The 15,028-nt window shown below is 33.6% G+C and overlaps 1 protein-coding gene across 1 annotated transcript in view; it reads right to left on the bottom strand.

The window, feature by feature from the left end:
* Nucleotides 1–742: 742 nt before the first annotated feature.
* The window catches only part of LOC144452611 (cryptochrome-1-like), a 30,791-nt gene continuing 16,505 nt past the window's right edge, over nt 743–15,028 (bottom strand). Inside the window, exons 7-12 of the mRNA XM_078143732.1 lie at nt 13,286–13,456; nt 12,778–12,918; nt 8,203–8,354; nt 7,176–7,378; nt 4,695–4,918; nt 743–4,084 (exon numbers count right to left, since the gene is read on the bottom strand). Coding sequence (XP_077999858.1) covers nt 4,055–4,084; nt 4,695–4,918; nt 7,176–7,378; nt 8,203–8,354; nt 12,778–12,918; nt 13,286–13,456 — 921 coding nt within the window. The 3' untranslated portion in view covers nt 743–4,054. The remainder of the gene's footprint in view (nt 4,085–4,694; nt 4,919–7,175; nt 7,379–8,202; nt 8,355–12,777; nt 12,919–13,285; nt 13,457–15,028) is intronic.

The following is a 15,028-nucleotide window of genomic DNA, read 5'->3' as shown; positions in this document are numbered from 1 at the left end:
TTGATTTAAATTTGAATTAAAATGGCACAAACTGAGTTTATAAACTTTTTGCTTACGTGAAAATACTGACAAAAATTTTTCATTTACTATTCTAGTATAATGTTAATGTTGATGTCTTCCTTCTATGACATTACGATTAGTATTCTGACATTGTTAGAACTGTTGATAGCATAGTAGGGAGTTCTTGTACATTTTTGATACACAGAATAACTTACGTGACGTCAGGGCATGGCATAAATTGCAGCAAGTAAGGACCAACAGCTTTTTCCTGTCATTTCAATGGCTGCCATCAACTTTGACAGTGAAAAAAATAGCAAATTATTTGTGAAAGATGGTTATAAAAACTGCTGTGGCCCTCACATCTAGGCCAATAAGCAAACAGCACTCCTAGTGGCCAAACTATACAATCTTTTGTTTTTCTGATAACTTATTTAATGTGGTAGTCATTTGTACAGCACTCCAAGTGGCCAAACTATGAAATCTTTTGTTTTTCTGATAACGCTATGGCATAGTCAGTTGTACAGCACTCCAAGTGGCCAAACTATGAAATCTTTTGTTTTTCTGATAATGCTATGGCAGTCAGTTGTACAGCACTCCAAGTGGCCAAACTATGAAATCTTTTGTTTTTCTGATAATGCTATGGCATAGTCAGTTGTACAGCACTCCAAGTGGCCAAACTCTAGAATCTTTTGTTTTTGTTAACCGGACACACATTCAAGAATAAGTCAATTACTCGGTCTAGTTCTTTTCCTCACAGACAAAGATTTATTTTCATGAACAAGACAATATTTAACAAAACATAACAATACAATTACACAATTTTTTTTAGTATTTTTCTTCTCAATTTTCAAAGATTTTTTTTTGTATAATGACTAAAAACCTCAATTTTTTTTTAAAATATTTTTTTTTGTTAAAAATAGTTATACATGCAAGTTTCCTTTGAAAATAAACTGAACCTTGGGAGGAATATTTTAAATGTGATCAACCCGAGATAATGCCCAACTTTTGTAGACTATATTAAGTCAACAAAAAAGGCAGTCGTCTTTAAATGACGCTCATTTCAATTACATATGCAATAATCACTTACATACCAACAAATTTGATAAAACAATACTTTTCTGACAATCTTGGCCCTATAGCATTTCTAAAATAAAATTTACATTAAATTACTTAATTCTGTGTTTCTCCTGACCCGAATGACCTTATAGTTCTAAAATCTGACAAAATAAAAAAGTCGCCACCTATGGCAGGATTAGGAAAACATAACATTACTGATTGTATGATGGCAACCCTACAAATGTGTAAAAAGTTATCCTTTATTGCTGAAATTTGGGACATTGATGAAAACACGTTTCAACGTTTCTTTCTGACTTTAATTATATTTTCTACGCCATGCAGACTGCTAAATGTACAATCATGAAATGAAAGTATCACTAACGTGTTTGTTTTCTGTATAATTCTATTTTTTAAACCTAACCTAAAATATTTTAAGCTGTTACAATGAGAATTATAGAATTTAGCATTGGTGCCATTATAAACATGCCACCCAACTATTTTGAATATCCTGAATGTTGCATCATGGGAAATGTGATCTTAAATATGAATCAGTTAATATAAACAATCATGTTACATTGTTTTTAACCAAAATAATGTAGTCATGGTTACCCTCACCATTGTAGGTTTATTTTGGCGATATTCTATTGGTAGCTCCAGATTAGGTGATATCTGTCTCAAACACAGAACTGGCCTATATAAAGAGGATTATGGCTAAACTGCTGTACAGCGCACTAGCTTCTGGGTCTTGTTTTCAGCATTTTTTCTGTGCTCCGAGAAACACACAAGTCATGTATCATGTACAAATCGTTTGTGAATTTCGCAGGATGGTAACTTGATAATCAATCTGTTTGTTTCATAGAATGAAAAAACCTTTCAAAATGAGACAAATTCCCCTGCAAACAGCTGTTTAGACTGTCACTCACGATTATTTCAATATGCGACATTTGCATTAGACTAAGATATGTCGTGATGTTTCACCCTCACCGGCCTCCTCTCACACGTGTTAAGGGTTGGCCGATGTTTGAGGGTGCTCCATCACGGCGTACCTTACAGACTACATTTTCATGTGAACAACCTAGACAGGGAATGTTTATATTTTGGTGATTACTTGCCAGTGAGTCATCACAAGGTCTCCACCTCCAAACATAGTCAGTCGTGCCTTTAACCCTTACAAGAAACACACTGATTTGAAATAATTTAGTTTTTTTTTCAAAATGACCATGTGATCTGTTTGCTCAAAAGAGTACACTATAGCTCACAATAAATCACAAGCCTTCATTGAAGACATAGCCCCCAATGTTGTTGTGCAAATTTATATGGTGTCTCTATATACAAAACTTCATAATTTGACCTTGAATATGGAGGTCAAAGTATAAAGAGGAAACTAAATTTTGGGGTATGGCGTGTGTTAACGTAGAATTTTTTTTTTTAGTCATTTCACCTTGAAATGTTTGTTATGTTCAAAAGTCATGTCTCATTAGTTAGAAAGCTGATCATTGATATGCGGGTAGACATGTGAACAGTGTCCATTTGTATTGAACTTTTGGAAATAACAGACAAAATGCTTTTCTATCACAAATATGGCGGCCATTTTGTTACACAGGTCAAGGTCACAAAATAAAGTGACTTGCATATATACCTCATGATCATAATATCACTTGAAATTCTTTGTCAAAAAGCATTGAAGATGACCCAAATTTGGCTATTTGACATTGAAGACTGTCAAGGTCATAAATGGAAGCTAATATTTGATAACATGGGACATGTTACATATTGTACCTCCAAAGTTATGATGCATATTTTGAAATTTAACAAATATGGTCGCCATTTGATTCAGTCACAAAACAAAGTGATGTGCATTTGTCTCATATAGTATATTATCTTTGTTCCAGGTTTGCTTGAAATTGGTTGGTGTATGTATGTGTACAGACAGATGGACGGACGGAACCCAATGTACATGCCCCCTCCAGGCAGTGGCCATCAGGGACTAAAATATACAACTATAGTGTCTTCCATTAGATGAGACAAGATGGGTGAGCTAGTGATTTTCTGAATGTATGTATATTTCCTTTGGATTTTTAATTTATAAAAACATTTTTATCATGGCTTCCTACTTGAAAGATTAATGTGAAACAACTTTCTTTTTGTAACTAAATAAATTCAAAAAGATTAAGAAATGTGTAAAAATGTCTGTTATTGTGCATACAATAAACAAACCATTTCACACAGTTTTTAGCTTTATACAGATGTATTGAGTTACAAACACAGACGTCAATGATATTTCAATTAGGAAGCCACGATAAAATTGTTTCATAAAATTAAAAATCCAAAATAAATACCCAATCCTAATCCATATGATCAATTTAAAGTGAACTCGTGCCTGAGCCTTGCCAGTCAACTTACTTACCCACTACTCCACTTGGTAGTCGCTACATGACCATGTAATGTTTGCCGCTTATTTATTTTCAATTACCAAATAGTGAAAAAAAATCATAAAGCATTGATCGCTTATTAATCGCTTTATAAACGATTTTTTTTCACTATGATTATGAAGAAAGAGTAGTAGTATTTTTTGCTAAACAAAATGATAGTTTACTGCAAAAATTTTTTATAGACTATAATTTTGTAAATTTTCATTTCAAACATTCTTACATAAATTGTACTCATTCAAAATTCATCCCAAAAGACTCCCCTTTGCTAGTTGAAATGATAACCTATACGAACTTAATATTCCCCTTCTTGTCACTGATTTTGTTCAACATGAACATTCCAGCAAGTTAAACTATATACATACTTTAGAGTGGTTAAAACACACTTTCACACGACGACTTTCTCACGTTTCATAAAAAGATGATATTCACATTAAAATATTTTATAAAGAATGTCATAACACCGTAAAATAATTTCTAAGAAGAATTTGATACAAACTGTTCAGATAATATTTTATAGATTCATTCAGTCTTGGCTCGAAATGATGATGGCTTCATTTTAAGTTATGTCATTGCATTGCTTCACCGCTGTATGTAGTCTGTAAATATAATATACAAAGAGTAAAATTAAGTAAACTGAGCTTCTGATAATAATAATAAATATAATAATAATAAACATTTATATAGCGCCATATATCCACGACAGTGCTCATAGGCGCTTCACATTTGAAAGAAATCAAAAGCTACTGCAATTACAAGTATGGCTGTAAAAAAAATGGCAACATTATAATGATTTAAAAAGTACATCTAAATCGACTAAATCTAAATAAATGATTGGTAAGAGTAATTCAGTTTAGATTACACACTGTAAATCTGGGTGAAAAGGTGAGTTTTCAACTTGTGTTTGAAAGTGTCAATTTCTGTGCATTGTCTGATGTGACATGGGAGATTGTTCCAAAGCTCATACTGTAAACCTTGAAATTTTCACTAAAGACTAATTTTTGTTTATTTCACTGGAAAACAAGTGTAAAATATAAGTAGTGACTAAACTGCCTTCTTGCACATAAACACAATGTACCAGTCTGGTAGTCAGTCTTTGAGAACTAACTTTTCTAGGTTTACAATATTTCATAAGCTTCTGATCGTGAATGTACCCATATTCCAGTTATTCGAGAGATGAATGATTTTATAATCTTTAACAATATTTACCTGTTGACTGTATTCCACAGTGTTTTGTTGCGGTGATCCGTAGTAACTAGGACGTGGGTTATTGTTAACCAGCGGATGTGGTGGTCCCCCGATTGTTCGTTGAAATGTAGGTTCTGGACTCCGACTGTTCTGCATTGATGGATGTTGAGCGGCAGAATACACATTATTGCTATTATCAGTTGGACCAGTGGCAGCTTTGGAACTTGGTACTGAAGCAAGCAAACCTGAAATAACCGGTAACAAAATTTAATGAGATTTTTTTTCTCCCAGTACATTTTGAAATCTGCCCTTGCTGTAACTGACACATTTTTTAGATCTGTTTTGTTAAACATACAGACTTTAACAATCATAATATTATACATATTTTTGAAGTAGTATAGAATGGTGCTAATGTTTCCAGTCAAAATCGACAGTATACTAGTATATTTTACTTGACATGAAATAACAAAAATATTAGACAATTATAAATATATATAAAACACTTAACTATATAGTATTGAATACAAAGATAATATACTATCTATTGGTATAATGGACCTTAGCATTTTTAACAATTTTGCAACGAATACCCAAGTTACAGCGAGTGCAGTTTTCAAACCATGTACAGTATATGTAGTACTAGTAGTAGGTGGCATAACACCAGTTTTGAGCATTATTGTTACACGCTGGATAAAATCACCAAATTTGGCATGAATGTTCCTGAGGACTTGCTTATTCATTTTAGAAGGGGAGCCTTCTTGAATATTGACAAAAATTTGCATAAATCGGTAAAATTAAAAATGGCCACCAACACCCTTGGGAAATAAGGCACCAAATTTGACACCCGTGTTCTTTAGAACCTACTTCTCACCAGAATGTACAAAAATGTTTACTGTTGATGCCAAATATGAAGAACTTCCAAAATTACTTTTATCCATCCATTCTGGTAATATATGCCCTGATTTATGTAAATTCATGGAAATATTCAAGAGGGCGCCCTTTCTAAAAACAATAAGTAGATCCTTAGGAACATTCATGCCAAATTTGGTGCTTTTATTCGGCATGTACCAAAATTGTTGCTGGAGCCACAAGGAACAATCACATAATGTCACATGAGCTTAATAGAGGAAAAAACTTTCTCTTGAAACAAATGTGTACAAGTGTAACATTGATGAGTTAATTTATAATGTAAATCATGGTGAAAACTGTAGCAATCACACCAGTAAATTTTAATCCAACTTATCAACATCTAAGAAGCAAATATAGAATGCAAAATACAGTACTGGTGCTAATATTTCTGTAATAACACTGTCTAAAAGCGTAACCCAGATTATTCTAAGAAAGAATGTACTGATTTTACTCTATCTTAAATATTTCTTGTTAATAAAAGCATTTTTCTTACTACACGCTGATTTAAAATTAAACTGTGGTGTGGATGAATGGGGGCCTAAATCTTTGCGCTATTGCGAACTAATTATTTACCAAGATTTTACTTTGAACCTCCAAATGTACTAATAAATTCATCAATTTACTTACATCAGATAATTTACATATTCTTCAATGTCTAACTGAATTTACGTTTCATGCAATGAAATTACGTAGAGAGATTTATTTAAAATTATGATAATTTCGTTTGTAACATTTCCTCCTACTTAATTTATTCATAGTTAAATTCTGTCTTCAAAAATCAAGCAACTACACTTTGTATTTTGGGCTGATGGCCTTGGATGTACAGAATACATACTACTTATTTAAGTTCATATAACAAATTATATTTTAAGATTTGCTTTTTTTATATTTATTACAGAGTTGACAACCAGTACACTACCAACCACTGAACTTGGCTATTTGTGATTCCGACTGAGTCATAATTATGTTTCAGAATTGATAAATAATTAAGACTGTATATTTATATAATTTTAAATCAGTGAACATTTACTTTGTGTGTATTTATTAGTTCATTGCAATAAAAATTATCATTTTAACATTTCAGCCTTTATTGAAACTTAGTAGTGATTTGAACACGGATGACAATTTACATTTCAACATAGATATTTTAAAAGTGTCAATATATTTTCAGATACCCCACCCCTATAACTTGCAATATTTTTACAAACACTCATTGATTTTTGGATTTGATTTGAATTATTGTGTACACAGCTACAAAAATATTTTTATCCTTTTCATGGTGTACTATACTATGAGTAATTAAACAAAACATTTTTTTTAAAAATGTCCCAGTTGCGAGCAAGTTCAGCTTTAGGCCACTATTTTCTGTGCTCCATTCAAATCATATCAACATAGACTTCCTACACTATAGCTAGAGTCTTAGACGGGTTATTCCTGGACAGTGTACATTTTCACTTTCTGGTTATCAATGGTCAATCCCACGAAAAAACACTGATGCATTTGCTTGAATGATGTATGCCAAGCAAAGACGAAATACAGGAAAATATGGGGTATGATAGTAGCAAGCAAAACTTGACAATAAATATATCTTACCTGGCCCTCCATATCGGCTAAGTTTCTGGTACACTTGTTTCATACGTTCAATATTGATACGACTTGATTCGGCATGGTCTATCATTGGGAATGGGTAGTCTTTACCGATAACACACTTGGCCGCTTCTTGTACTTCTTTAGGCGCTGACCATGGCTCAAAAATGTATTTGGTTGGAAAGTTTTTCAGAATTGGTAGATATTTCCTGTGAGAAAATAAAGTACAAAAATCTTACTGTCTTTGTCTTTGTTTTTCTCCCCATGCTGTTCAATAGTACAGAATATTAAAGTGACCATATGGATGAGTATAGGGTATTTATGTTAGATTTTTAATTTATAAAACAATTTTATCATGACTTCCTAAACGAGGAGCTTTAAAAAGAAGTACTTTCCATTTGCATCGTAAATATTTCAATCAATCGTAAATATCCTATGAATATCAGCGCTTTTTATTAATAGTGATAAGCTGTTCAATAACAGAGAATAATAATATGGAACTTGCAATCCAGACTGAACATGCTCAGACACAAAGGACTATGGGATTATCTGTGGTTAGCGTAATACCTAATCTGGAGCTACCAATAAAATAAACCTCCCACAATGGTAATGTAACTATGAATTGATCATTCGTGGTTGCAAACAAAGTAACAGTATTGTTTACAATACCAATTCATTAGTATTTATTATCACATTTCCCATGATGCAACATTCAACATGGCGGGTTTGCAAGTTGCCTATTGGGTGAGCTTAAGAAATAGAGATGATGATGACAGTGAGTCAAAATGAGAAAAACTAGGATATTTTGTGAGTCACCATATACTATTAGACAGGGGAACGCCAAATTTTGGTGCGGCACTTGAAATTATGCACCTAAGTGGCAGTCAAGTTGGCTTAGAGGGCACACTGGTCACCACATAGTAAGAGATACAGGAGCACTTGAAATTTTGTGCATAAGTGGTGGTCAAATTGGTGGTTATAACAACCACCATCATCGTTAATCATCATCTGTAACAATTTTAATTGATCTAACCTGATATAATCGCCATTAGGGTCGGTTCTTTTACCAAAGCCAACTGGACAGTAACAGTGGAAAAACTGCTGAAAGAAGGAACTGCAAGATAGCCACATCCACATACCAGCATTGACGCTCCAATCAGCATCCAATAGGGTTTCATCGAATACCTGGATATCAATCAACAAGAACAATACAGAAAAACTTAAATCTGAATCTCAAATATTTCGTGTTGAATTGCATGAAGTCTTAGCATTATAAAAACAAACTGATTCTTATTGCTATGTGCATAGGATGGGGAGAGGAGAGGGGGGGGGGGGTTATATAAAACACATAATGGAGAGGAGGGGGTTGTAACTCAAATTTGAATATTGAGAACTAGTTGAATTTGATTGGTGGGTAAGCTGAAAACACCTGGCTGGGTATATAATAATTGTTATTTGAAAAGGACGTAAGTTTTAAAAGACAAATACAACTATCTATGGGGGAGATCAGTTTCATGTATTTTCTCACCTTGGTTAATAACAATTGCGGGGCAAAAAACGTCAGATTGCTTTTCAACATTTCTTTTGAGATGAATAATTGACTTATTTCCAAATCACTGCTACATGACAATCAAGTTAGCCAAATGTTGGCGATAATGATCAAAGTTGTGACAACAAATTTTTGGAGGATTTTTGTTTTTTTTGAGGGGTGGGGGTGGGGTGGGAGGGGTGGGAGGACAGATAAAGTGACATGGATGAAATCTCACAATAATATATGCATTTACAGTACAACACAACTGAATGTTACTTTAATGAATATTTCCCGTGCCACTGATCCAATTACAAAATAGCACTCTTGATATTCTGAGCCACTAGAGAACCTTTACGGTACGTTGAGGGCGTCATTTGCCTTCCTGCATAGCCTTTTTCTGATAAGTCACCTTTGACCCTGTAGCAAGTCACAGCCAGAAAGAGTTGGCTGTGCCTGCTAGGTCTCCCTTGGCAAAACAAGTTCTCACCAAGTTCAGAAAAAAGCTTTGCAGGAAAAGGACGCTTCACCGCACGGAAAAGCTCTATTTTTCTTTGTGTAGCAGAAGTATCATGGATGCTATTTTGTAATTGATACATCAGTGACTATAGGAGTTTTCAATTTTGCGTTGTTTCTCTTCTGCTTTCGAGACAACCTTGTATGGATCTCTTTCGGATTCTCTTCGTGTCTTTCCAAGACACAAGGTTTTTGGAGCGTGAAAACACTTCTACAACCGAGAACGTAACAAAAGTTGTACCATGTGCAAAAATAATGTCCGCGGGGTCCATATGGAACAACTTTTACCACTCTCCTGATTGTTTAAGTGGTCTTATGCTACAAAAACCTCGTAACTTGGATAGCTTTGAGGCAGAAAATTATTCACGAACTCAGACACAATATGAACATTATCATCCACTGCTCTTGTGCGTACAACAATGGTTCCTATGGAAACTGGCTCAAATTGTTGAAGAACTGTCACAGAAAACATCAAATTGTTGAATATAAATCTTGGCAACAATGTGTGTCAAAATTATATAATTTCTGAAAATTCAATTTGTACACTGCAAAACGACGTCAATTGAGTTCAGAAATTGAAAATTCAATTTGCACTCTGCATAAAATTTGGAAACTACTCACTCCCGAACCATGTTTGGAGGAGAAGTTGGGAAAACAACATTTGAATGTGTGATTATGTATATCATCTCTCTCTATATATAATGTTGCAGATGTCAGAAGGTACTGAAAGTTGATCTTGATCTTGAATGTCTGAACAATTTGATGCCAGAATCAAAAGAGAAAGAGACAGGCATACAACTCGCCATCGTCCCTTCGGAAAACCAAAGTCAAACTATGACGATGTGAAACAAATCAAGGACAATTATGAGATACAAAGATGATACTTAGACAAGGAAAGGCAGGTTCAATGGTATACTCCCTTGTGGTGGTATATTTGCATGATTGGAGAGAGCACTCAGCGAGCACGACCATGACAACCACATATGACCTTTGACCTGGAGAACAGCTCAAAATCAAAAAGAAAGACAAAACTGCTCTGTGATTAGATCAGTGTACCAAAGTGAAATATTCATATTATAGTAATAAAAAGTTGTGCTTATTAGTAAGTGAAAATATGACATAAAGACATTTCCTTGGAACATTCTCTGTAACTTTTAGTCAAAAATTCCAGTTCTACTGCTGAATCTGATTTTATCTTTTTATTCAAATGATCTAATCAAATATGCATGAAAGACATTGCACAGGACTGACTTGATCATATGATGCAATCATGTATGAATGAATTGATGTTTATTCAAATTAGGTAGTCAAATATGCAAGGAAGCCATCGAATGTTAAGTTTATTCAAATGAGCTAATTTTGTATGCATAACAAATTTTAATTTTTTTTACAAATGGCAAAGTGAGTGCTCATACACAAGATTAATGATAAACCAGAATCAGCAGCAGTTTTCTATCTAGAGAATTTGTCAGCTTTATCGTATACTGATCTTGGTGAAAATACGGATGTTTGTGCCCCAGATATTAACGAACCCTGTCAATCAAATACTAAAAGCCTCAAGATACAGAGAATGTTCCTTCAATTACACAGCGAGGTAGTTGTTATTGATACTACTGTATGCTACACTTATACTTCAATTGCTGATGTACATGGCGTGTAGCATATAGGAATACCTCCTAATAACAGCATCTCACTTTTATCGATATGTAATATTTGCAATCAGCTGTTTGCCTAATATTCATCTCGTAATATCAATTTTCAAATGTCACATTGTATCTTTCCTAATTCACCTCCATCTCAGTTGAAAACTTATGTATGGAGTTGAAGTCATACTGCCTTAAGTAATTCTGGACAAAAGATTTCATTGTTAAACGGATTCCAAATTACTTTGACTTTTAAAACTTAAAGACATTTGAGAAAATTTCATGATTTTTTGAATTGTTCTTATATCAGATTTCACATTGAACAATTTCTGAATCTTTAGAAATGACATTGCAATTACTTTGAAAATGATACCAGATAAACAACAGAGATATTCAATATTTTAAACATGCATCATACATCTTATCTAAAATATACTTTTCACGAATGCTTCAAATACTTAAAAGTAAACATGCTTTCATACTAATTGACAAGCTTCACTAAACATTTTTGTTTTACACATGTAATTCTTTACAGGAAAAGTCCAGCCAGGCTTATTTCTTCCTTTATCGATAACTGTTATCAACTTACATATGATCTGGGGTGGTAAAATAAGCTCTACTGTGCTTGACATGTGTTTGTTACTTCAAGTGACTTCCTGCAAGGTTTTATGGGAAAACCTTATGACATTAGGGATCTCCTAATCTCTTTAAAATTGTATTCACATTGGAATATAATAAAAGCTCTTGAAAAAGTCACTGATGAGAAAATAGTCAAAGATTAAAGAAGATTTATACTGAATTTATAATGCTGTTTCTTTTTTGCATTTGTACTAAAGATAGAAATAAAATCTGACTGGACTTTCCCCTTTAAATCTAAACATGCTTTCATTGACAAACTCAACTAAACATACAAAGATGCACAAGTAACGGATTAACACTTTATATTTTTATAAACGTTTTGTCTAGTGAATGTCAGAGGAATAGAAATCTCCGACTCGGTGACTTTGTGTTGACAATGACTTTTTTCAACAATCATACTGAAGAATCAGTTTCTTTTTGTTAAAAACACAAATTCTTAAATAATGAAACCTTATACAAACTTACCTAATGAAGGTTCACTAAATTTAAACTTTAATTTTGTGTGTAATAGATACCGGATGCTTCTTTCAGCTTAGGGCAAACGTTTCTTTTTTAAGCAGTTTGGCGAAAGGTCTCTCCTAATCTATTCAATGCTGAAAGAAGCTACATCACAGAGCCCAAACTGGTATTGAGTCCTGTGGCACGGTTCTCCTACATTTAACGTGTATACAGCCATGGTGAATTTCATAAAACTAAGAAATAATATGGACTCTGAAAAATGCTGAAAAATAACTGAAAAACAAACTTGAAGTATAACGTATAACCAAATTGCAGATGACATGTAAAATGAGTACAGCAAGCTTTTCTGAAATAGTTTACTATGATTTGCTGTTTAAAATGAAGAATTGACACTGAAAATTTCATCAGGTCTTACTTGTAGTACCATAATTTGCCATTTTCTTACTGAAATGTATGAAATAATAATACTGCTGGCTCTTTTTCACCATCTGGTTATTCAATAAGCTCAATGTTGAACTGGTTATCTTTTTTATTTTGCCAGCGGTGGTTCAATTTGTTCTCTTTCATAATGTTTATTTCTATGGATGTGGTTTAGAAATACTTCTATTTCTCATCAAATGAATTATTTTCCATAAATAATAAAAGTGAACCAATGAAACATCAGTTTGGACTGGACTTACTAGTTTAGATCGGTTGGAACCGACTTCTACTGGTTTGGGACAGTTGTGGATGGGTTTGGACCAGATTTAGCTGGTTTTGGTGTAAGCAAACTTTAAGATATACTATTAGGGAATACAGAATATTTATTAAAATGAAAACTGACCCTCATGCCTTCTTCCCAGCTTATCCATAGATTGCCACGTGTCAGGAAACACACGGCAGCATGACGTAATAAATTATGGATCCAGCCTTCTTGCTTTAGTTGTGTCATTATTGCATCAATCCAAGGAAAACCAGTTTGTGCCTGTAGGGAGTGGGAACATATAATCAATGGATGGCAACTTAATGTTATCTGTATCTGACCATTAACTGTTGCCACCATCCATTCTGTGAAAAACTTCAATACTGCATTAACACAAGAAGGTACATGTAGGGTTACATTGCAAACATAATTTGCATATAAGCATGCTTTTTGTGCATGAAGTACCCAATTACATTCGCTTGTCAATGTGTGATGGATTACTACTGACATGCGCTGTTGTTAACTTTACCAGCATGTTGTCTCGTCAGATTTTTGCTATTACAGCGATTCCACTACAGGCTAGAAGATATCTTCAGATATAAAAGCCAACAAATGGTCCTAGACATTGAACAACATAGCATAAACTTACATCAGCCCACATTTGGACGTAATCTGGGTTCTTGTCCCATGGAATCTGTACACATATGGGATTACTTATCATCTTGTCAAAATTTGGGTTGTCTGTTGCTGCGGTGTAGAAAAACTCTCTCCATAATAATTGTCCATGAAGAGACAATGGTGGCTCTTGCTTCTTTTTCACCTGAAATGACAAAATATTAATTGAAAATGATTAATTTGAAGATAAAATTAGGTTATGTGTACCGAGAATGACAATAAAGACTGTCTTGGGTTGATCGAGGAGGAAATAAATTCCTTCTTGCGACATCGGAGACATTTGGAATCAACACACAATTAATACATCCTTCACATACATGTAATATACATGTACAGTAAAAATAATACTGCCTCAGGTTTGTTGAGAATAAAAAAAATTAAAAATTTCGCACCGTCACACCATTGTAGACACTGTCCTGACCAGAAACAATTCTTTTCATTTTTTTGGCCTTAAGTGGTCATATGGATGAGAATTGGGTATTTCTGTTGAATCTTTTACTATGTTTTTCTACTTGAAAAAACAATGTGAAATAACATATACTAAGTCCTTGTTTGTAACTCAATAAATTGCAAAACATTAAAAAATATGTATAAAATGTTTTTTATTTTACGTATAATATTGCCTTTGCACTGAGGAAACATCTGTCATTACTTATTTTTCGAGGACTGAAAAAATACACTATTACTTCCTAAACATGGGATCCAGTTGGTTATGGCGTACATTGCTGGGGTTGATTTCTGTACCAAAATTTACATAAACTATCATTCTCGATACTCGTCTCTGTTTTTTACTCTGAAAGTATAAATTTTCATTTGTACGTAACCTGCGACAATGATGACGCAAATTTGTTTTACTCTAAGTGTAAATCTTCATTTGTATGTAACCTTTGACAATGATGACCTAAATTTGTTATACTCTAAGTATAAATCTTCATTTCTACGTAACCCTTTTCACTCATGACGCAAATTTGGTAACACTTGGTATAAATCTTCATTTGTACGTAACCCTTTATACACTGGTGACGCAAATTTGGCAATACTTGGTATAAATCTTCATTTGTACGTAACCCTTTACACTGGTGACGCAAATTTGGCAATACTTAGTATAAATCTTCATTTGTATTAAACTACCTCTGACGCAAATTTGGGAATGATTTCAAGTTTCATTTTACTATGTACGTACAAATTTTCATTTGTAACTATACTCTTGTCAAATTTGATATCATGCTTCTAATTTTTTTTTTTACTCTGTATGTATCAATTATCATTTGTTACTACCCCTGGCAATGATGACGCAAATTTGGGAATGCATTTTGCTCTCCCAAGTATAAATTTTCCTTCATATGATAATTAATTGAATCCAGGTTCCATGTACTCTTCTCTATTGCCATACATCTCTGATATCAAGATGGCGCCAGAAATTCTGACGGTATTGAATTTTGAGCAGATGTGCATCCAATCTACATATCTGAAGTGATCATTGCTTAAAGAACTGGGACACACTCCATACAGACAATTAGATAGTACCCCCTGCAGAATATTACATCATTGCTAAAAGAACTGGGACATACTACATACAGACAATTAGATAATACCCCCTGCAGAATATTACATGACGAACCCTCTTGATGCTACATAACTTCAAGTAGTCTTTTCTCTTAACCCTGTAGGTGTAACTTAGTATCATTTTTAGGATCAGATAACCAGCAACATGGAA

Source organism: Glandiceps talaboti, chromosome 23 (genome assembly GCF_964340395.1).
Source record: "Glandiceps talaboti chromosome 23, keGlaTala1.1, whole genome shotgun sequence".
Taxonomy (NCBI): Eukaryota; Metazoa; Hemichordata; class Enteropneusta; family Spengelidae; genus Glandiceps; species Glandiceps talaboti.
The sequence above is the reverse complement of the archived record's forward strand: the minus strand, read 5'-3'. Positions and strand labels throughout refer to the sequence as shown.